General features: G+C 48.6%; 1 protein-coding gene across 11 annotated transcripts in view; it reads right to left on the bottom strand.

The window, feature by feature from the left end:
* AGAP1 (ArfGAP with GTPase domain, ankyrin repeat and PH domain 1) overlaps positions 1–24,343 on the bottom strand; it is a 519,827-nt gene that overhangs the window by 149,219 nt on the left and 346,265 nt on the right. For 6 of the 11 annotated variants that reach the window (XM_074364534.1, XM_074364535.1, XM_074364528.1 and 3 more), the window contains one exon: positions 5,906–6,064. The exons of the other annotated variants lie outside the window; for them this stretch is intronic. In XM_074364534.1, the coding sequence (XP_074220635.1) occupies positions 5,906–6,064 (159 nt within the window). The remainder of the gene's footprint in view (positions 1–5,905; positions 6,065–24,343) is intronic. 11 annotated transcript variants of the gene reach the window in all.

The following is a 24,343-nucleotide window of genomic DNA, read 5'->3' as shown; positions in this document are numbered from 1 at the left end:
TAATGATTCTCAGGAAACGGGCATTAGATGCCAAGCTCCTGACAGCCAGAGGCAGCTGTACAAATGAAGACTCTGGTGAGAGCGGTAGTGGCACACTACCGCCACCTGCTGGTCACATGGTAAAATTGTCAGCATAATAGCCAAGGAGAGAAAAAGGCATTCAAGCTGTAAAAACTAAACCGGGTGAACTGACAGTGAACATTCCAGAACCCACAGTTACGGCGTGCTCTCTGCAACCTCGAATGCAGGCTGCCTGCCCCTCCTGTGGCTGGCTCTATGGGAAGGGACAAACCAAAGCAAGTGAAGGACAGAACTATCCAAGCTGAAACGTGTTTCTAACCTCTATTATTAAAAGCCCCCTGCAGGGGGCAGGGTACACCTCGGTGGTAGAGCACATATTTAGCATGCACGAGGTCCTGGGTTCAATCCCCCGTACCTCCGTTAAACATAAATAAGCCTAACTTCCTACCCCCCAAAAAAACAAAACAAAATGAAAAAAAAAAGTCTTGCAAAATATGTTTGTGATGAGAACAAATATTTAAAAGTTGGCAAAAACTCAAATGCTTCAGATTCAGGACTGGCTGTCTAATAACCTTAGATTCTAGGAGGAAGATACGTGATGAAATGGGCGCACACACACACCTGCCATGAGGAGGAGTGAAAGGTGGGCATGGGTTTTTATATTTGATGCTGACAAGGCAGTATGGTGGCCTGGTGGAGGCAGGTGGAAGTGAAATGTCCGAGAGTTGTTTGAGGCAATGCAATCCTGCAAGACGGCGACAACCAGCCAGCAAGACAGAAGATTAAGTGTTGGAATGAAGCAATCGGGGATGGGGTGGAGCCATCGGAACAACCTGACAGCCAAGGGGAGGGGTGAGTTTGGCTCCCACGGCAACAGCCACAGTTGAGGTCCTCAGCCCAAGGCTGGCAGTGGCAGGAGATGGTGGGGCAGGCCCACCAGGCTCGCCGAGACCTGCGGGAACACACGCAGACGGATGCCTGGGGTCTGCAGCACTGGCTTAGGTCCTCAGCACAGGTGGGATGCATCTAAAAACACATTTTTGCCTCAGAGCATGATATGACGACGCAGACTACTCATGACCCCCGGGGTCCCCTGCTACCCACAGTGATGCTGCTTCTTGGCTGACACTTCTAGAGAAAATAACCTACAGAGAAAATGATTAATCAGAAAAGAAATTTGCAGGCACCCAATAAGATTCAAGAGAATCCTCGGCCAATAGTTGTTGCCGAGATAATTGTTCTGAATCTATCAATAAAGCTGAGCTGCCCCTTCATTGACTGCAAACACCGGTTTCTTTCACCCAGGATTATAAGTTGGTGTTCACAGGCTCACTGCTGCCATTACGGTGATAAACAGTTTAAACCACAACAGGGTCTGACATGTAGATCAATTCTGGGTCCATAAAGAATCTATACAAGAGGTTCCAGGACAGGAATTTACAGCCACCAGTTTTTATTCTCTCTTGCTGCAAAAATTACTTCTGTCAAACACTTAGGATAGTGAGGAAAAATGTAAAAAAATTAATTTTTCATGTACTACTGGAACAGCCCTTTTCAAGGCAGAAGCTCAAGATGAATACGTTTCTGCATTTAAAAAATTACGCTGAGAAGCGTGCGTGCTTTAGTTGGAGAGGGACCCAATCCTCTGTGCCGCTCACGAGCCGGCAGACAGCAATTTGAAACCCTGGGCTGAGCTGTCTGGATTTCCTCTAAGGGCAGATGCAGGTCTCACGTTAGCAATGCCAAATGATATTAGACATTTAATTTTAAACCTCAGGTACTTAAATGTAAAACCTTACAACAGTAATAGTCATAAAGCAGTGGGGCATTCCATTTCACAGAATGGATTCTTCTTTTTTTCCCCCCTTAATTTAACTAGAACCTCCTGTTTTGTAGTTTCACACACCGCAAAGTCATCTATCTAATTAGGAGTTGCTCACGGCTACTTAAAAGGCAGAAACCCCCAGGGTCCCTGTGCATCTAGACAGGAAGACTTTAAAAAGTTCTCTGGAGCCAAAGTCTTAATTTAGTGTGGACAAGGGGGCAGAGAAAAATGGAACCCCAATGTTATTATTATTATGCGGTACAATAAAAGCGTGTGACAATGAGAAGGCGTATTCACCAACACATGGGCATTTGGATTTAAAAGCTGCTTACTTCTCCTGGTCCCCGCTGCTAGCACAGTGTAAGCTTTTTATGATTCTGACATCCAAACCAGAGACTCGGGGGAAAAAAGATAAAACGATTAAAAAAAAAAAAAAAGAGGGTGGGGTTTGTATTAACTGCAACTTCAAGAGAAAAAGCATCAGAAAGCTCTTAACCATTGTTTGCTGCTTTTGTGATTATGTTCCATGCACGGCAGAGAGATTGAGTCCAGGTTGAGTCCATTCACAAATGTGTTTTCTTGAAGTCACCCATCAGATCCTGTGCCCCGGCTTCATTAAAACTTGCTCGAGGTCTGGCAGTGATGGCACTCACCACGGGAAGCCAGGCCGTTATCCTGGCCGCAGGCAGACAGGGCTTCTCAACATCCTGGTGTATCTGAGTCGCCCTGGGGTCTTGGCGACACACACTCCCATCCAGAAAGTCTCGGTGGAGCCTAGGACGCTGCTTTCCCAGCCGACTCCTGGGGGGCTGTCGGATACCACAGTCTGTGGACCCCACTTTGAGAAGCAAGGGCTTCGAGCGATGGTCCTCCAGCTTCAGCAGGCAGCGTCACTCCGAGGACGGTTCGCTAGCATAAGGGCTGCTGGGCCCCACCCCTGAGCCTTAGACTCAGTGGGTCTGGGATGGGGCTTAAGAATTTGAATTTCCAACCACTTCCCGGGGGGTACTGCTGCTCCAGGTCTGGGAAGAAGTGACAACGTGGAGCTTAAGGCCTAGAATCAGACCAGCTGAGCCTGCATCTCAGCCCTAACCAGGATGCGGCTTTGGACAAGCAGCAGCGGACCCCTCTGTACCAGAGTCTCCCCATCTGTGAAACGGAGCTGAGAGCAGCATCCACTCCATGGGGATCAACTCTGACGATGCACACGAAGCCCTTGGCACATACGAGCCCTGATGGTGAGTCCTAGTGTTTCCTGCTCAGTCGGATCTGGGGTGTGATATCCCACCCACCCTTGGAAAACACAGGCGTGGAGAAAGACCCCTATAAGGCTGCAGGAATCTTCTGCGCAACGTTCTGCAGCCTCTCTGGATCTTTGCCATTTAAAATGTCAGCTCTAAGCCTTAAAATAAGATGCTGATTAACTTTGCAATTCTGACCTCTTAATCCTCATCCTTCCTCTTGTCTGTCCTCTTTGTGCTGCCCCGACGCCAACACCCTTCATTTCACTGAGGCTCCCGGCTGCTCCCCGCTCCTTCTCCTCCCGAGCCTGTCCAAACTGCCTTAACGCTTGAAACAACCCCCTCCTGCAGTTTTGCGCGCATACACACACACGCACACACACACAATCCATTTGTTTCCTGAAGCACTGCTCAAGTTTAATTCTCTTTGGGATGTTCTCCCTGATTAAGTCACTCAGTCTTTAAACCACCAGCACAATTTCAGTCCAGGCTTTCTCCGTCCACACCCTATAGTCGGTGATACCACGGCGTAGACTGGTTTTTTATCTCCTGGGTTCAGGGTTAAAACACAGCGACACCAGAAGGCCTAACTAGTCTTTCACAAACGTGCCGTGTGCAAGACCATGGACACCCAGGGGTGCTGCTGGATGAGAAATCACTTCATAAATTTCAAAACAGCGTTCACACACAGGCGACCTCAGCCTTACAGCTACTTTGCCGACGCGCTGCACGGCCGCTGCGGTCCCTGCTGCAGGCGGCTTCCCACGAGGCGCGGGTCTGAGAGGAGCGGTCGCTTACGTGCTGGTGTGCAGTGGCCTGGGGCGTGCACACGGAGCAGATGCAGAGCTGTTAGGCAGAGGGGAAGCTAGCGGGTCTTTATCAAAGAGGTAATTGTGCAAGCGGAATCTCAGGAAAGAATGGATTGCAGATCACCACGCTGCTTCCAATGCCCTTCCTGTAAAAATACTCTGAGTGTGGGTGAGGCGAAGGTTTGGGGTGAGGGTCTTGTTCAGGAACCTGTTCTTATAACCCCTACCCTCTCCCCAAGTATGACACCTACGGCAGGTGAGGATCAGAACCTGGAAACCGCTGCCCTCATGGGGCGGTGTGGGCGGCTCAGCGGATCCCCCCCAGGAGGAAAGCTGGGGGCGGCGTCCGCTCAGGGCCCTGCCCACCCTCCTACGTGGGAGCCCGACTTCCCAGAAACGGGGCGACAGAATCCACCTAGTAACACTAGTGCCAATCGAATCATGATACCTTTCAAAGTATCTGATAATGCAATTAAGTATGTGAACTGCTTGCTCCTCCTAAGGAAAAAAAAACCACGGTGACAACAGCAGCAGATATGTAGCCGCGGAAACTGCCGCGGGCGCTGTGCTGCGCACCTGCCGACGCCGCGAGGGCGGGGAGAGCGCACTCACTTAAGGTCAGAACAGCGGCCCACGGGGCAGGGCCCCGGTCAGCAGGGCGGGGTTCCACCCGAAGCCCAGGTGTGTCTGCTGAGACGGCTCACCCCGGCCCCCGCGGCACGAGGTGGCTCTGAGCGCAGACGTCAGGTCGCTTTGACACGGGAACGAACCGAACGAACCGCATGCAGTTAATTTGCAATTTTAACCTCTTCGTTGGGGTTCCAAGGTGCTGTCGTGCTTTCAGAGGAAAGGTGGACGCCTGGAACAGTCCCTGAAGAGGCTGGAGGCACACATTCCCCACCTACAGGAGCATCTTTTAAAAAATTGCTCAATTTTTTACTTTTATGACGCATAGAAGGTCCCAGTGTGTAGCACAGGCAACCAGAGCCAGTATCCTGTAACACACCGAAGCATCTCGTTTCATGAGGAAGCAGCTGGGGGCCGGGAGCCCGCCGGGCCGGGGTGACGCTGTTTGTGTGCTCCAGGCCGGTGGTGCTGCCGTGTCCTTTGCAGCTGACTTTACAGACCCCACTCCTCCTCCCCGGTCTGGCGACGTCTTTCTCCAAGGCCCCTGCTTGGCGGCATCTGGCGGAGGAGCGGGGAGGAGCGAGAAGCAAGGATGGTGTTTACCCAATGCGCACGTCCTTCTGCAGCAGCTGCTGGTCCACAGGGAAGACGTGATGCGAAATCTTCTAATTAGAACAAATTATGCTAAAATTACTCCAAAACCCGGTCTGATGGATGACACACTACAGTGGGAATTCCTTTAAATACCGGTGAACAGGCCACAGACAAAGTGCCACAGGCGAAGCACGGCGCGGTAAGCCAGCGCAGACTCGGCGCTGCATAATTCATGCTCTCATACATATGTCGAGACAGTTTCCAATGTGCATTTGTTTCCTAAGAAACTGCCCACACTTAAAAAAAAAAAAGCAAGACGGAAGACTCCAAAGTACAGAGGCTGGACCAGGAATGTTGGAAAACGATTAAGGAGAAAGAGTTACGTGTTTTCTTTTGATGCAAAAACACCCCAAACCCTAACAAAATAAAATGTCATGGTGGAAAGAGAGGGCCACACTGGACAGGAAAGTGTGATCAGGAGCATAAAACCTGCCGTTAGGTCTCAGCCCTGCCTGCAGCCTCAGTTTCTAAATCTGTCAAATGGGAATGGACGCCTAACTCCTCCCGGCACCAAAGAGGAACATGAGACGCTGTGGGTGAGACAGCGGATCACAGACAAAGCGCTCCACAGAGGAAAGGCGGGTGGTGCACCGTTGATGGGGCGGCCCCACAGCGTGCTGCGCTCCGAGTAGGGGCCACGCAGAGCTCAGGGCGTCGTGTTGAGCCCCAGGTTTACAACCGAGGCCCGTGAGGCAGCCGCAGGTCCGTGGGGCTGTGCCCTCTCTTACCACTGCTGATGGCTGAGTTTGCAATGACCGTAGCCTCATTCCACTGGTCGGCACTGGAGACAGAGTAGGAGCGCTGCTGAACGCCGTCCGGTCGGCTGCTGAAGGAGCCCAGGCTGACGCCGCTTGCCATCTGAGACCCAGGCGCACTAGTGACATTCCCTAGGAATAAACAAGGCAGGTGAACACCAGCGCGGACTGCAGACCCGAAGCCAGCACCAGTTCGTCTAAGGCGCCTACGTGCCTGCACACCGTGGACCCGACACCGAGAGCAGCTGGTGTCCTGATACAGGACAGTGATGTACAGGTCCTGATGGGAGCATCACACGAGCATCTTCCAGAGGAAAATTGGGTGAAGCAACTCCTACAGGGCTTGACAAAGGAAACTGACACTTCAGACCGCTGCACATGCAACAGTCCAAAACGCAGACAGGCACCGCCACGGCCATCTCTAGATTGAGCAGAAGTGAAGACAGAAGACCTACTTTGGGGAAAAGTGATGTTCAGGGCAGGCCAGGGAGACGGGCCCTGGAAGAGCCCTGCTGGGTCAACATACCAATGGAAGCGACATGATCACCAACTGGGAGTCGCCTGTCTGCGCCAGAGAATTGCTTTCACGGGGAAGCTATACTTTATGAGCAGCACAAATCAAAGTTCCTAGATGCCACATCGGCGGAAACGCAGACTCTTAAACCAGGTAAGTTTACTCTTAACCTTGAAAAGACTACGCAGAGGAAAAATCACCTTAGCGACTTCGGAGCGCGCGCACGGACCGTGATGAAAAATGGTTCCATTGGACACTTAATGATTTGAATCAGTTGCCCAACATCAAAATGAATTACTCTTTGGTCACACCAATTTTCAACTCAAAAACATAATTAAGTGCCTTTCTCTAAAGCTCATCCAGTCACACCTTACTGCTAGCAGATTAGTTTGCTGGGTCTACGTGCAGCTCTTCAAAGGTGTTAGGTTTCTCTTTTTAAACTTTCCTCTGATTGTTTCAGTTTAGAAGCAAGTAAGTTCTAAATTGTTTTAATAGAAGGTTTTCATGGCACAAGATTTTAAATACATAGACCCTATCTGTAGTTCCCCAAACTGGCCAATTACCAGAATTACCCGTGGAGCTAGTTCTAAAAAATAGAGGCTTCAAAAAATTCAAATTTTGATTCAGAAGGTCTGGGGGTGGAACTCAAGAGAATACACATTTGCAAAAGCACTCCGGTGATTCCGGTGAGCAGCCAGAGGTAGGAACCAGGGCTCCACCAGTAACAATGGTCCCCACGGTAACCCCACGGGACGGTACAGAACCATCCCTGCGTGATGCACCGTGTGAGCAACAGGACAAGCAAGTGATTAATGAAGAGGAAGGATTTTGCTTTTAAACGCGTATTTCTGTCTTGAAAAATGATGCTGATTTTATGCTGTTGTGGGAACCGGGGATATTTTTAATGTTGTAAGAGAAATTATTCCCAGGAAGGCTTACACGATTCCAGAAAAAAAAAAAAAAAGCCAGAAGTAACAGCTAAGAAGGAAAGAAAGGGAGGCCACGAATCTCCCTGGAGTGTGGGTCTGGTGCCAGCAGCAGCAGCATCACCGGGGAGCGTGTCTGAAATGCAGATGCCCTGGCCCCACCCTCTCAGCTGCTTTTTAATAAGATCTCAGGTGATCTGTGCACACATGAAAATATGAGCGGGTCTGCAGAGGAGTTCCGACGGGTTAAAAAACGCTTAACGCAGAAGATTACCACTAACATGTAACAAAAACTACAAGGGAAGTTCTTCGCCAGCACGGACCACTGATATGAAAGCTGCTCCAGGGACGTGCACTGGTCCTGGCTCCTCGGTTTGCAGGAGTCCTGCAGGCCTGGAGTCAGGCTCCCCATCTCCCTCCCGGCTCTGACATGCTGATTTTAGGACCCACATGCACCCTAAAACCTGGAAACGTGCACATCCTGGATGACAGCTCTGGCACCTGTCCTCCCGGCAGGACCAGGTGTGTGGCATCGCACAGGTATGGAGGAGCAGTCCAGGCTCAGCCAGGTGGCACTAAGGGACACACTCCACGTGCCATCACTGAGGGCACTCGTAGCTCTCCTCCGAGTGTGACTCTCTTCGGCCAGGTCCCTGTCATAGCATGGCGCGGGCCTCCTCCTGAGCCTGCGCTGACACCTGTGCCCCCCACCTCCTCAGCACACCTCCCCGGCCCTGCTCCGCTCAGAGGAGGACACCTAGGGGCAGCAGCCATTCGCTCAGGTCCCTCTGGGTCCCTGCTGGGCTCAACTGGGGGGGACAGCATAGGACTTGGGGGCAGTGAGGGATGTAAAATGGGGTTCCCTCCACCCCGAACGGGTCTCCCTGGGCTGTCCCTCCATTGGAGGCTCGCTGGGGCTACCCCTCTCTCCTCTCCCTCTGGGGCTGTGCTGGTCCCGGCGTCACTCTGCCATCCCCCCCTTCCCGAATCTCTCTGCCCACACCTCTGTCCCCTTTGTGAAGAAATCCTTCTGAGCCAAAGGGTGTGAGCCTGGGCCTTCCCCGTGGGGACCCTGGTCCCAAACACCCACCATTCAGGAGGGCATCACATCCCCTCCCGGGCTCTGAGGCCCCTCACTTTCGTCACGGGAATTCAGGACCCTGCTAGCATTTTCCTGGTGGGTGAGAGGAAGAGGAGAGGATGGAAGGGAAGAGGGGAACAGACGAGGAGAGGCAGCACGCACGCTCGGAGCAGGGCTCCCTGAGCCGGAGGCCCATGGGGACACCTGCTGTTTGGGGACAGCGTCAAGGGGAACAGTCTTTCCTCCCTTCGGTGCCGGTTCGTACCCCTGACAAGTCATTATCGAGTGTGGAATTTGTCCACAAAACCTCCCTTCATACCACCGTTAAGCACACAAAGTCAAAGCCCCCAAATAAACGCACTGCCGCTTGTCTCCGAGCCTGTGACACTGCGGGGCCTCTTCCCTTGTTCCTCCTGGCTGGGGTGGGCTCCCAGGACGAGCAGCCCAAACCCTCCAGCACGTCTGTTAAAAGGCAGAGAGAAGCACAGGGGAGGGAGCAGCTCGGGGGCAGAGCGCGAGCTTAGCGTGCGTGAGGTCCTGGGCTCGACCCCCAGTACCTCTGGTAAAAAAAATACCCCCCACCAAAGAAAGACGAAAATAAGCAAGGTGGGGAGAAGCATGTCAGCGCGCCTCGCTGACCGCTGGAGGTGAGACTCCAGGGAGCAGCGTCCACGCTCGCTCAGCATGGCCAGGTCAGTCGGAGCTTCGGATAAGGAACACGTGAAGTACTCAGCCGGGCACATCTGATAAGGAGTTGATCTTTGGATGACGAGTTCTTCCTCTTAAGGCCAAACAACTGCCATAGAAAGGGAAAGAGGAGACACCCTGAGATGTACCCGCTAGTGGGAAACCACGCAATGGGGCTGATCAGACCCCCGGGTTTTGAACTTCCAGCGGTTTGCTGAAAGTAATTTTAAGCACGGATCCAATACATTACACTGCTGGTGGATCCGCTCTGGCGTTTAGCCCTCACAGGACCAAACCGAGATCTCTGAGGTGATCTCCTGCCAAGCCGGCATGGCCCTGGTGTCTGACCACAGAACCTGGGGAACCCCTCCGAAAGCCCACCCTGCGGGCCCTCCACCTTGCGAGGGTCTTCTCACCCCAATCCCACCCAACTCCTGACCGCTGGACTGGACAGAGACACCTTGACTGAATCTTGGCCAAATGGACTTGTGTATATGGGCACGTGGTTTAAAAGTAAAAATTTAAAACAGGTCTATAATCTTGTAGCCTGGAGTCCGGGCTGAGCTCAGAGATGTGTTTTTGTCCAGGGCACAATGATTTCTCTTTTAAGTAGAATTAACCGGGGAGATTTCGTCTAAAACTCTGTGGTTTCTGGCACGGCTTAAACATGAGATTACATGGCCGCCCTGGGCCTGTCTGTGCTCAGAAACACTTAGCTGACTCTGTCTCTGAGTCTGTCTGCACCACCTGAACCCACACCACAGGAGCCAGGCACACCCCAGCCCTCCTCCCGCCTGCTTCACCCCGCTGCCTGCCTGCCTGGTTCCTCATCTTTGGTGACTGTGGGTTACAACATCTTCCAGAAATGTACACAGGACGATTCTCATTTCAGAAGGAACACATTTCTCATTTCCTCTCAAGAGAGTAAATTTTTTTTATACATGCTCGTTCACTTTATTTTAATTTCAGTTAAAATTTTTCTAAAAAATCAAATAACAAAAGATCAACTGCCTGGGTTCAACCCCCAGCACCTCTATATAAACAAACAAACAAACTAAAGGACGCAGGGGGAGGTTTGCCTCTCCTGAGATGAGCAGCAGGGCTGCGACCCCTGCGAGTGGGGAGGTGGGGGGGGGGGCACTTTCCATTTTTCCTTCCCTTTGCCCCTCACCCCTGTCTTCCACTCTCCCTGAGACTGAGTTCTACCAAGATGCCCCTCTGCTGGTGGACAGGCCCAAAGGTCCATGTTTCTTTACTTCATGGCACAGGGGCTGGTACCTGCGGTTCCAATGACCTTTTCAGAAATGTCTGCAGAGTGAACAGACTGGGGTGCTAGAAGTACCTCCCTCCAGGGGAGGGCAGATCGGGGTGCTGTTGGGATGGTGACGTCGCCTCCCAGGGCCACGCCAGACAGGCCTGCCTGCGCCCCATTTCTAAGCTCAGGGTTCCTCTCCTGTAACATAACGCACTGTGTGTGCTGGGTCACCTGGCCCCAAAGGAATGAGTGTATGACAATGCTGAGACCCCTGGCCCCAAAGGAACGGGTGTATGACAATGCTGAGACAATGCTGAGACCCCTGCTGTGAGTAATAAGCTGTCACCTGCCCTGATCCAGGAGTCTCACCACCCAGGAAACAGGCAGCCTGAACTTGCACGGATGGTAAAACCAGATCCTGCAGGGTCCTTGGCACCTCTTCTAACACTGACCTCCTCCATCTCCTTGTCCTACTGCATGGGACCCCTGCGGTGCTGGGCACAAGGAGGAAGACAGTCCCTGTCCTTGGGGAAGCCACCGTCTAGTCCAGCAGAAGGTTCCAGACCCGTCCACGAGTGGCCAGAATGCAGGGCAAGGAACACAAGAGCCCTAGGAAGGCACAAGGGCAGAACATGCCTGCTGAGAGGTTCAGGAAAGTCTTCATGCAACGCTGTGGGTTTATTTTTGGCTTTGGAATTGACCCATCTCTAAAAGGAATAGCATGGAAAGGGGGGACACTACCTAACACTATCCCAGGACAACCCAGACCCCTCTTTCCACTCACCTGACGTAAAGTTTTCACAGACCAGCCCGACTTGTTTTTCTCTCTCAAGATTCCTCTTTTTCTCTCATATCCCTCCAGATGAAAATCATATAGACACCAACAAATAATTACATAAAGAAGATGTGAAATATATACATATATATCAATACACATGTGGGAATACTACTCAGCCATAAAAAAGAATGAAAATTTGCCATTTGCAGCAACATGGATGGACTTGGAGAGCATTATGCAATGTGAAATAAGTCAGACCAAGAAAGACAAATGTTGACGCTACCACTTGCATGTGGAATCTAAAGAATACAACAAACTAGTGAATGTAACAAAGAAGCAGACACCGACCTAGAGAACAAAGGAGCGGTTAGCAGTGGGGAGAGGGAAGGCGGGAGAGGCGAGAAACGGTGGGGAGTGAGAGGTGCAAACTCTTAGGTATAAAATAAGCTGCAAAGCTACAGCGCACAACACGGGGAATAGAACCAATATTTTATAATAACTAAATGGAGAACAACCTTTAAAAACTGGATTGCACACTTATATAATATTTTACAACTGTACTTTAACAAAAAGATTTTTAAAAGGGACAAAAAAATCATACAGACATGCATAAACAATCCACCAGAACACATGGACAAGAACGTTCACGGCAGAATTATTCGGGATAGCTCCACGCTGGGAACAGCCGGTACGTCTGTCCATCCACGTGGGTACCTCGTGGGGGAATGAGTGGACACTGACATGGGCCACGACAGGATGGGCGTCACAGACCAGAGGTGGATCTGAAGACGACAGACACGAGGGCACACCTGTCATGGTCCCATACAACCACCTGATGGTTCAAACCCCACAGTCAAGACTCATCTATGCACCGAGAAAGCAGACAGTGCTCATCCTCGTGTGTGTGTGCGCGTATGTGCATGCGTGTGCGTGTGTGTGTGCGTGGGGGGGGAGGGGGAGATGTGGGCAGTGACAGGAGGGGGCTTTCTGAACTGCTGGCCACCTGCTGCTACTGGACCTGCGGGTCACCTGTACACTCAGCTATAACTTAGGATTTTGCACTTTCTAAGCGTATGTTAAATCAATAAAATTTACCCCTACTTTCAAAAAAAAAAAGCTAAACAAAACAAAAAACTCATTTGAATGGGGGAGGTGAACGCAGAGGTCAGGTCAGGAAGGAGTCAGGTCTGGCGAGGAGACGGTTTCACCAGCATTAAGCCCCAGGGAGCCGCGCAGCCCTCACGGCATGGGACGCTGGCACCCGGAGGAAGCGAGGCCCGGAAGGACCTATCTGGTACCGTCTCAGCACTCTCCCCCCAAACATGATCTGCATGATCGTGACACGCGTGGTTGGCTCCCTGGCGCACTCTGAACTCAGAACGCGTGTTTCCTCAAACACCCCATCCAGGGATCAGCTGGCGCCGGCCCTGCTCAGCAGGGGCGCGACATCACCATGCTAATCCCCCGCGCCCCACACCAGCCCCTCGGTACCAGGAGGCCTGTGCCCACTGGGCCGCCGGATTAGAGCAGGCTTCTGCGTGTCAAAAGCGCCAGATTCTTCCCAAAGAATAATTTTAGCTTTACTCATCTCCCTAAAGTGGGAGAGTTGATCTGAAAAGGTACTTACCTCCGCCATATGCTATTTTTCTTTAAACAATTTGCATTTCAAAGCGAATATGGCATTTATAGCTGAATGCATATCAGTATGTTGCCTGAGCTGATCTCATACGAGCTTGAAAAAGATGCGGGTTTTCTATTGAACGAGAATGTTTTCAACCACCAGATGACATCAAAGGCAGAATTCCTCTTTTAAGCTATAGGCTTATTACATTAAAAATAGCTGTTCTGATTTTTTTTTAATATACCCTGAAATAAAGGTTTTCATGGCATTCAAATAGAGATTCAACAATCTTTTTTTTTTTTTTTTAATACAGAATTCTGCTCACTGTACTTTCTGTTTCTGGTCTTTCCTCAGTAATAAGACTTGACCCTACCAAAGGCTTCAACTTGGAAAACAATACTCGGCATTTGACTTACTGGTTAAACAGCCTGGAAAAGAACAGAAACTCTTGGTGACAGGTGACACGCAGTTTCCTGTACACTGAGAGCGGCGGAGAAAAACCCGAAGAGGATTCTATGAGCACGTGGGTGTGAAACAGACACGTCCACTGTGGGACTTTATAATTTAAAAAAAAGTCATAATTACAGGAATACGACTGACAGGAATCCACTCTTGCCCCTCCGAGGCCTCACCCGTCGAAACATACAGAGGCTGCTTTTGTAGGTCCTTCCCCTCACTACGTGGCTTCAAATGTTACAAAGAGTCAGAGTGCAAGGCGCGCCGGCCGACCTGCAGCTGCGCCACGCCCCCCTCGGCGCGCAGGCCGGGAAGCGGGTCTGGGGGAACCCGGGCTGGACGGTGGAGGCTCTCCTAATGGCCACATCACTTCAAACTAGGCCTTCGCCATCTGTTCCATCCTCTAATTATAAACCCAAAAATAATATAATTCACAAAAGCACCATAAAAAGTGAGATACAAATGATTTAAGCGCCAGTGAGGAGGGCCCACTCGCCTCACTATTTGCATTGGAAATCTGTCCTCTTTTTGGCAACCAGGATTTCAGGCTAAGAGGATATTTTTTTTTTTTTCCCAAGGACACATTCAGTATCTTTTCTTACAGACACAGGCATTCAGGAGTCTGCTGTATGTGACAGCTGTTTTGTAAAAGAGTGCAATTCAACACAGCTATGGCTGACGAGAGAGGAATCTTGTGTTTCTCAGAATGCTGTGGTTTTTTTGGTTGTTGTTCCTTCTTTCTTGCAGTATGCTTACCAGAGGGAAAAGAAGGCAGAGTCCAGACCCAGTTGTGATGACAAATGTAATTACTAGTAAATACAACATCATGGCCACGCCCAGAATTGAAAATCCTGGAACGAGATAGTTCACAGTTACTTCCTCCAATGTGGAAATAGCCCATTTTATTCAGATTTCTCCTGTTCTAATGATGATGCCAAGGGGGAAAAAATGGGAGAATGTTTTGGTGTACAAATTAAACTAATTTTGCAAGCATATACAGCTACACAGATAATGTAAGTTAGAGGTTTACCAAGATCCCAGCTGACAGACCGACTTGCTGAGCACATGCACACACTTTTCTTAGTTACGACCACAGGAAAGGTGTAATTTTATATTACACTTCTTTGATCTGACCTCCCAGCCATTTCTCCACGTCTTAGTCTCCCATAATTTTAATCCTAATTTTACATGTAGAACATCTTACTGATTTAATGCAGATAATTGACACTGCTACTTTCCTACATCAGGATAGTTCTGATAGTTTACCATTTCACATTATTATAAACAATACTGCCAAGGACATCTTCTACTTTTAGACTTTTCCTGAGGCTGACATGCCAGAAGAGTTACTCCTGGCTCAAACGTCTTTAACATCCTTCTGATTCATGACATGTATGTTGTTCATTAATCTTCTTCACGACAAGGGGGCTGAAAGAAGATTGGAACCCGGGCATCTTGAAAACAATTCAGCTCATAATTCGTAATATGGATATAACAGTAACAGTGATGATGATCAAATGGAGACAATAATGACAATCATAGTAATATGTCCCCTGTGGTTAACATAAGGACAAAGTTACATAAAACACTTCGTAAACTGCCAAGCCTCCAAAGATACTAGTTAATTCTACCAATGGTGGGTTTTCCTTTTCTCTATAGTTTATGTTTTTAGCAAAAATGGTGATACGGCTAATTTTGTTTGACTTTCAGAAGTCTAAATATTTTCCTCATGGTTCTCTTGTGGCACTGTCTCTTCGTGTGTAAGTTGCTCACACCGCTTGCCTTGTCCCTGTGTTTCATGTTCTAACTGTCACCACTTTGCGTGAGCCCAAACACTCATTCACTGGACGGTGTTTCTTGGACACCTGCTCCTGTATCCAGACCAGTCGAGCACTGAGGGTTGGGACAACTCTGTGACAGTCTTCCCACTCTTGATCTCCCCAAATCCCAAAGCTTCTGTTGAAGCTGTCAGAGGGAGAGTTTACAAAAGGAAAGACAGAAAGGGAAGAAATCATGTGCTCAGGGCAGGATGCAAGCAATGGTTGAGTGACAGTCAGGACGGGAGAGCTGGAGAGCCCCGGTCCTGGCTTCTGCCCCATCGCTGGGACGCTGCCCCGCCGTGGGGGTGGACAGAATTTGGTGTTGCACACAATGTAAGATGAGAACATTAAGCACCTCAGAAGGTAAGTTCTGATACTTCTGATACTTAGCAGTGGGTTTAAATATCTGTTCTGAAGACCAAGCCTGCCTTTTCCAGCTCTGTGTCACAGCATTCATCACTGCAGAACAGCTCCCATACTCCTCACCTGCGCGAGGAACACCTGCTACCACAGATCCTGAAGGTGTTTGTGGAGAGCGCCACCCTACTGCTTACTGATGCTGATTTACATGATGTGCACACAATGCTCACTTAGCTTCAATCCGTTCTTGGAACAGGTTCCACGGACAAGTTTATATGCAATCCAGAGACAGTGAGGGACGGTGACATTACACAAAAGGAGGCTAAAACTAAGGATGTTCTTTTAAGCAGTAAGATATGATTACGGCACTGAAGGAAACGTGGAGTCCAGGATGCTCATATCTCGCCCTCTGGTTTCTCATTTGGTACAGCGCCCCCAACAGTTTAATTCAACTGTTCAGTCTCCTCCTTTGCCGTGCATAATAGCCCCTCTTTAAAATATTCCTTCTCCTCCACGTGGTAGATACGCTAGGTATGTTTTGCACAAAATTCATCCTGGCTTGACAACACTGCTCTGGTGGGTAGCTTTCTCAGGCTGTCACTGAATTTCAAGCCTTTCCAGGGAGGCGGCCAAGGGGGCCACACGGGCCCATCCCCCGAAGTGCTCACTGGGACTTCTTCCTCTCTTATCCAGTCCTCGTGCAATCACCTCTTACGACTGACAGAGAGACCGTGCAGGGAGTGAAGGCGCTGAGGAACTCTGTGTTTGGAGCTCTGACGATGTGAAGGGGTCGGCCTGCTTGTGGGTCAGGATGTTTGGGGGTTCACCACTCACCGGGAATATTCCACAGAGACGAGAGGTCTCTGTGTGAGTGGTAACTAGGAGACACCAGCCACCAGGTCTGGAGCTGGCAAAGTGCCACGCGTGCTTTAAAAAGCCCTCCTCTGCCAGCGTGGGGATGAGAACAGCCAGTGGGTCAACCACGGACTCGACGCCAGCACGAGAGGCTCCTCCCAAGGCCCTGGCTCCAGCCAGCTGCCTCCCTGAAGGCCGCTGGGTCCGTGTGGGGAGAGCCCCCCCACCCTGTTCCTACAGCTTTTCCCATTTGGTGGGTGTGGAAAACGTCACGTCAACAGCGGAAACAGTGCCTACTCTTCACTGAACACACACTTTTTGGGGGGGGTAGTTTCTACAGCAACTTTTATTTACTTCTTGGAATGTCTGCTCCCATAAAGATGTCCAGCTCAGAATCCCTCTGTTTTTAACTGAAATCACCACGGATCAACTTGCTCTGGTCAGCTCTTACAGAAAAGAACCCTCCATCTAGAGTTCAAGTCACTGAAGATGGTTTCCTTAAACTGAAAGTACGGTTCTGAGTTATATGTGAGCCCCGGTGACCATGGGAGGTTTCAACGGAGGAACTGTTACCTGGAAGGAACCGAACAGCACCCACCTCCGTGCGCAGCCCTCACATGTCGCACGGTGGGTGATACCCGGTCACGCTGACTTAATGAGAAAAATAATCGCTAGGTCACGAAACTAGAAGAGGACAACAAAGGGAGAGAAATAATGGTCTGTGCCTCAAAGAGTTTACAATTTAATGGTGGGAACAACAGAGCAGAAATTTGCCTACACTCAGTGGGAGAAACACAGAAACAGCTAACAGTAAGAAGGCATTTCTCACAAAAACGGAAGAACCCGAAACTCTTATAAAGAATAAAATAACAACTTTGGAGTCATTTCATTTCGGATGTGGCCAACTTCCTCAGATGTTAGAGAAACCCCACAAAACGTTTTTATTTTTAATCTAAAAACAATGAATTATGAAGTAGCCATCGGCACCTACTCCAATAAAACCCAGTTTATGAAAGCAGACCTCACCACGTGACACTGATCTGGGGAAGACGCTTGGGCAATTAATTCACAGCCAAGAAGGCTTCTCGTCTGCAAGTGTTCTACCAAGTTGCTAGGAGGGTGTTTAGCCAAAGCACCCAATTTAAGTGATCAGCAGATCCGTGCTGTCAACAGAATCCAAAGGGTGGGAGATAATCAGGCCGAGGCAGAAGCAGGGTGAGAAGCCAGGCTCTGAGGTCCCGACGGACAGACGGACGGAAGGACAGGCACAGCTCGTTCAGCGCAGAGCGCCGCCTCCGGAGTTATTAACATGTTTCCTAGACCATTTGAAACTAAACAAAGGAAAACTTTGTTTCCACGAGACAACAACGGGTCTAGTTCAGATGTTGCGGGTTTTTTTGTTTTTTGTTTTTTTTTTTTAATAGCTATTACCACTGTAACAGCAGCTTAGCGACTCCGCGTCTGCAGTGTGAGCAGTTTTGATAAACAGCCTCTGCGGGCCACACAACAGGGATAATGTATCCTTAAGTACCGCCAATGAGCTGCCATTCTGCACAGCCAATTACTTCTGTGCGTCTGTCACTCAAAGGAAAAATGACTGAGCCCATTAGATCAAACCTTTGTCACTGTTCCTAATGCACTCTTAGGCCTCATTAATCTCCGGCAGCAGCAACAGAGCCGCCGGTGTCTCATTGCCTCCCCCGATCAGGCCCACGTGAAGCCTCTCATCTCTCCCCCAAGTGCGCCGCGTTAATCAAGGTCTCCTTATTACCCCAGTCCCTGTCACGGCGGAGAGCGCGCTCCCTCTTAAATGCTCTCATTATGACCCATCTTTAGAGCCGGCTAAGTGGAAAAAAAGAGAGAGGGAGAGAGGGAGAAAGAGGACGGGAGAGAAAGAGGAGAGGAAACAGCAAGTCCGATCGCATTAATATTCATGACAATAATTAGTATTCTAGGTCACTGAATATTCATGCTATTAGTTTGGTTTTTTATGGGTTTGCTGGATGTCCTGATTACTGAAGTGTGGAGGAAAACAGCATGGTCGAGACTTTAGATGTCAACGGCAGTTCAATACTCAAAACACATTGAGGTCCCCGCCCCCCACCCCCGGGAATCAGCCTCAACCCTCCCGACGGCTTTAATATTTTGAAGCCACTGGGGGCCTCGGGGAGGGGGAGGGGGGGAAAGGTTTTCCGTTCACAAAGGTCTAAGCGTCAATCTGGTTAGGACAGAAATGCATCCGCAGTTGCAAATACCCAGCAGAGACACCCTTTAGGGACAAGAAGATAGCTGTCATCTCGGAACAGAATGTCGCAGTCGGGAGCGATGGAGAACACAGGAACAGAGAGATGGCGGGACGGACAGCGCCGAGCCGAGGGCCCCACAGAGACGCGGGAAGTCCCGGGGGCGCTTCTGCCCGACTCACTGCCGTGCGGGGGATGCTGTGGGTTGCGGGGCCTGGGTTGAGTAAGTCTCACTCATTATGTCTCCTCAAAGACTCAGTAAACAAACCCTTTAAGACATTCGCGGAATTAATTCAAAAGCACGATTTCTCAGCCCTCTTCCATCCTTCTCTCCACCAGTGACGAGCACAACTACTAAAATGGATTCCTGGTACGGTTCTGAAGAGCCACCCGGGCCAGGCTTTGCAGAGGCACGTAGCGTGTTATCCTCACAAGAATGGAAGTAGGCACTGGTCTCCCTTTTTAAAGATGAAGAAGCTGAGCTTTAGAGATACCCACGCAAGGTCCTAAAAGATGGGCTTCAATGTAGTGTTTCTGACTCCAAAATATCTACTGTTGGCCCTTATGCTTTCTACTTAAATGTCAAAAGGACTCAGACCTGATACAATTCCATACTCTGTCATAGGTGGATACAATTCTACCAAACCAGCCAAAAACTCACGCCAGAAGATATTTTTGGACATTTGACCATCTTCTCTGGAAGCATAAAGTTGGGCAGATTCTCTAAAACATGGCTTCTGATGGGTTCTCGTTAGAATGGCAATGAGGGCTCCACGCACAAAGAATGGAAACTGCAGATCCTGGCATGAGCACCCCCGAGCAAGTGACCTTGGACGAAGTGGAAGGTGTGATGGGGAAGGGGGAGTCGAACCAGGCCTGAATAAATAAGTATCATTTGGATTCTTCTTCTTCTTCTGCTGGAGTAGATGCTTAAGTAATTTTTTCAAAAATTCACTGAAAGGGAAACGTTCTAATATCCCTGTATGTCACCTAAAAACGTCTTTTTTTCCCTACCTTCACACTTGATTGATAATTGTTTGGCTCTGCATTAGCTTCTAGATTCCAAGTTATTTGTCCTTGGAAGGGAACGGTGTTGCTCCTGAGAAGTCCACAGCCTGTCAGCGTTTTCTTCCTTGACAGGTAACTTCAGTCTTCCCCTACCTTGGATGCTTTTGGGGATTTGTCCACAGCTCCCATCCAGTTTGATACTTTAATCTTGAGATGCAAAGACACTGGCATTTCCTTTGTCACCTCTAGCATATTTTCTTCTGTTGTATCTTTGATTACCAACAGTGTCTTTAGCCATGTTCTTTATAGTATTTAATCTATTGAAAATTTTATTTTTGGAATCTTTTTTCTTTAATTTCCAAGAACTATTTCTCCCCAGGTTTTCATATAATCTTTTGTTTGTTTCATTTCATAGACACAATCACCAACCTCTTAAATCTTTCTGATGATGGTAGTTATAATTTCCTCTTAAATTCTCTTTCCCCAAATTATCACCCTCTTTCCTCTAGAATCCTTTTATTTATATTGGTCTTTCTTTCGTATGTTGACCGTTGATTTCCACAAACATCTTGGTTGTCTTCCGATATTTATGAATAAGAGTCCATGGGATGATCAGCCTGCACAGCCCTGGAGCAGGAGTGTGGCACGTGTTGAACGGTGGGTTCAGCTCTGACCGACAGTGCAAGTTCACGGGCAGGCTGGTGCACCTCAGTTGTGTCTCTCACAGTCAGAGCTGCCTTCCCGGCCATTCCTTTATGTTTCTCTGTGACTGTGCAGAGGCCCGAGTTTCCTAGTCTGCCTCCTTCTCTTTCAGGCATCAGTATCCACTTTAGGAGGTCCGCCCCAGGCATGGTGCTTACCTCCTCTCCCAGTGGTGCTGGCGGTGGAGATGCCACGGCCCAGGTCTTCCCGAACATGTCCCCCAGCCTGCTGTGTCTGCCTTCCACAGCTGTCCAGCGTGGCCAGGAGCCACCCCACCTTTGCCGCAGCTCTTCTGCTCTGGTTAACCTGCGCGCCCCAAAGTGAGACCCAGGGAGGGGCGTTATCGGTATGTGGGTATAACAATGTGTTTTTCTTCCTCTTCCCCAAGCCCCTGGCAAAACCTGACATTAAGATCACATTGCCAGCATTTTAATGTTTTAAATGTAGTCAGCATCCTAATACTGGCAAACCACTTGCAATACTAGGAGTAACACAAGACCCCCCTCCTGTAAGTAATTTTCTATCCAACTGCCCCTTGTAGTCCTTTAGTAATCATCACCAGCTTCAACGGTCTTATCTGTGTGTTGATCTTCTGACTCCTCCACCGCCATTGGAATGTAAGGACCCTTGAGGGAGGGTCTTTACCACCTTTGCAACTCCAGAGCGCTCCTCAGGGCCGGGTGTGCAGCAGGCTCAGAAATGATGGGAAGTGAATGGTACAGGAGACAGAGCAGAAGGCATCCAAATCATTAGGCTGGCTGGGAGAAACTCAGAGTCAATGCTGACAGACGCTCAGGCACTGTGGTATCTGAAATATGGAACGCATTGTGACTGCACACTGAAAAACCAAAAGGAACTTCTGAATGAGTATTCCAAGTAACAAGTTCAGTCAGATGGCTGGATATAAGAAATGCAAAAATTAGAATCTTATTTTTTATCAATTCAATGATAAAACAGACAACTGCCCACCCCCAAATATAAGCCTCAGAGTTCACCAGAAATTATAAAGTAGCAGAATGAATTAACAGGACACACACAGATCTACATGAAGAGAAGTGTTAAACTTTACTGAGAGACACATAATGAGTTTGAAGAAATTGGGAAAGAATTACTTTCTTTGATAAGAAACTCAATACAGTTAAGATGTCAGTTTCTCCATAATTAATTCAAATATTAACAGCAATGCCAATTAAGAGTCACAATGAGATGATTCTTAGGGGGAAGGAGAAGGCTTCAGGTTACTCGGAAGTTTTCTGGAAAAAATAAATGGGCAGAAATAGACAAGAAAAACTATAAAATAAAAGAGCAATATGAAACCATGTTGTACGTTATATCACCAGATATAAATTGAGCCATGAATCTAAGACAGTGTGGTAAATCCACATAAGGTAAGACAATGTGGAGAAAGCAGGTCAACGGAATACATTCTTAAGCCCAGAAACACAGCTAATTTGATTAAATGAGTTAGTTGGACAGTAAAGATGACAAATAGAATCAAAAGGAAAAGGAAATAACACAGAGAGAAAGGTCAGTTATGTATTTGAATAAAAAGTTTAACTAGATTTCCTATTGCATAAAATAGACCCAACAAATCAAAGGTGGATCAAAGATTAAATATAAAAAATGGGAAACAGAACAACAATAAAATTGTAAAACTCAGAAATACATAGATACGAACTCTGATCTTATTTCAGGATTATTAAAGGCTTTCTAAGTATCAAAAGTGGAAATCCCAGAAGTATAAGTCTTATGATTTGATTATATACTAAAGAGGGAGAACCTCTATATGTAAACAAGACCATAAAATTTAAAAAGGAAATAGTAAACTGGGAAAATGTAGTATAGATATAGTATATATGCAAAATGTATTACAAAGTGCTAATATCCTTAATATACAAAGAGTTCTTACCTATCAATAAGAAAAAGACAAGCAGCCAGTGCAACAACGTGTAAAGGATACATCTGAACAGTTACAGCACAAGAAACACACGTGACCAATAAACACGAGATGTTCAACCTCAATATTAACTGACAAATGCAAATAAGTAAAACATGAGATATTTCTATTGCTTATCAGATTAGCATAGATTCTAAAAATGATACTCAATGTGCAGAGGTGAAACAGCCACTCACTTTATGGATGGAAGGGAATCTTACATAAAACCTTTCTAGAAATGAACATGGGAATATGTACCAAGAATCTTATAAATGTTCATGTACATTGATTAAGTCACTTCACCTGTGGACTTTTATTCTAAGGCATTAGTAAGTCTTATGCACAAGGATTTAGGTACAAGCATGTATCAGGTCTATGTGAAAGAAGAAGTTACTGGAAGGGAAGGCACAAAACATTGATCTAACTCAATAACACTGATATAGAAAATGAAGGAAAAAGAGAAAAAGCATAAAAAGCAGCAAACATGCCCAGTGCATCCAAAGCCCTATAAAGCAACGGCAGAACCCAAATGTCCCTCGGGTGAAGGAAGGTCAGGTAGCATGTTAAGCTCTTTGGCAAATCGCTCTAAAACCACCAATGCTTAGTTTTAGCTAAACGTCCGCCACTTAAAAGTGGCATCGATTTACTTCGCATTAAATTTGCTGTGTTGGAATTTTTCATGTGAGAGAGCTCTACCAACCACAGACTGGAGGTCACTCTTGCTGGACAGCGGCCACTGACGTCACCTGCACGCACGCCGAAGTGAGGGCGCCACATCCCTGAGCGCTGCTGTGACCATGAGGCACTGTCTTCCCCCAGAGTGGGGCTGTGCTCCGGCCAATGTCACAGTCCCACTTCCAAGTCCCTACTTGTGATCCAAAGAAGACAAAAAATCTACTAGGCTCCCTGAGTGGGGATTTGCCTGGCTTAGGGGTGACAGGATGTGCGATCATAAACTGAGGGTGTGACCCTGGAAAGGAGATTTCAGTGGTGCCCCAAACCCTCCCATTCACCACCAGCAAGAATCTTAAAGACTCAACTGGGCACTGAAACCTCAATCCCTCAGCCAAGGCCTCGACATAACCTACCCTGGGGACATGATAAAGTTTATATGGCATTTTGTATTTTCTATTTGTTATCAAACGTCACACTTTCCTTAGGACAGGAAGTGGCAGTTAAGCCCCAAAGAACATAAATCTCAAGAAAATGTTCAAACTCCAGATCTAGCAGATCCACCCTTCTTCAAGTCATCGGGACCCTTCCCTCATCCTACGTGCCTGGTTAAGTTTCCATCCTTTTTTCACACCCAGCACAGGCATCCTCCAAGCCCCGAAGCCTTGCCCCACCCTCTGGAGCAGTGCCAACCACACCACCCGGGGGCCTGACACCCCCTCACGCGCCCCAGCTAGGAGCTCACTCACTCGTCTGCCCTTCCCTCCTCCCACAGGGTGAGATTCCTGACCACAGGGATCATGTCTTCCTCCCGTGTGTCCCCAGAGCTCAGGACTCTAACTGGCACACGTTAGAAATTTCATAAATGTTTGCTAACTTGAATAAATACATGGACAGATGCGACGTGATGCATTAGAAGGCAAGTGGGGAGTTAGCTGGTTGTAAGGTGACTGCCTTGTGTGCAAGTTCTGGAGATCAGGGACTTTAACACCCACAGCAGGCACCATTTTCGGCACAGAAGACTTGCTCAATAAGCATTTTTTGAATAAAAAAGAAAGAAATGAAGACATCAGCATTTCATTCACAACAGAAAAAGTTTCTTCTTGGGCACTTCTCTCTCTCCCCACCCCACCGAGTTAGCACATCAGCCAGAAAAGGAAAATGCACGTGTCTCTTGGAAGGAAGGTCAACGGGTCACGGGACCAGAGGAAGTAAACTTACCGTCTTTCTGCAATGAACTCACGTCTGTTACCGCACAGCCCCAGCTGTACTGTGATGAGTAACAACAGCTGACGTTTGGATGGTGCGTTATGAGTGTCCCCAGCACCGTCATGTGTTATCCCACCTGTCACCACGTCTCTGGGACACAGGCAGGCCAGGCACGATCAGCCTAATGTGACCGTGGTCCAGCTACCTGCCCAATGCCATGAGCTCCGGGCAGGAGGACCCAGGCGGGGGGACCCCAAATTCTGTCTTCTTTCTCTTACCCTGCTTTTG

The sequence above is a fragment of the Camelus bactrianus genome, chromosome 5 (assembly GCF_048773025.1).
Source record: "Camelus bactrianus isolate YW-2024 breed Bactrian camel chromosome 5, ASM4877302v1, whole genome shotgun sequence".
Taxonomy (NCBI): domain Eukaryota; kingdom Metazoa; phylum Chordata; class Mammalia; order Artiodactyla; family Camelidae; genus Camelus; species Camelus bactrianus.
The sequence above is the reverse complement of the archived record's forward strand: the minus strand, read 5'-3'. Positions and strand labels throughout refer to the sequence as shown.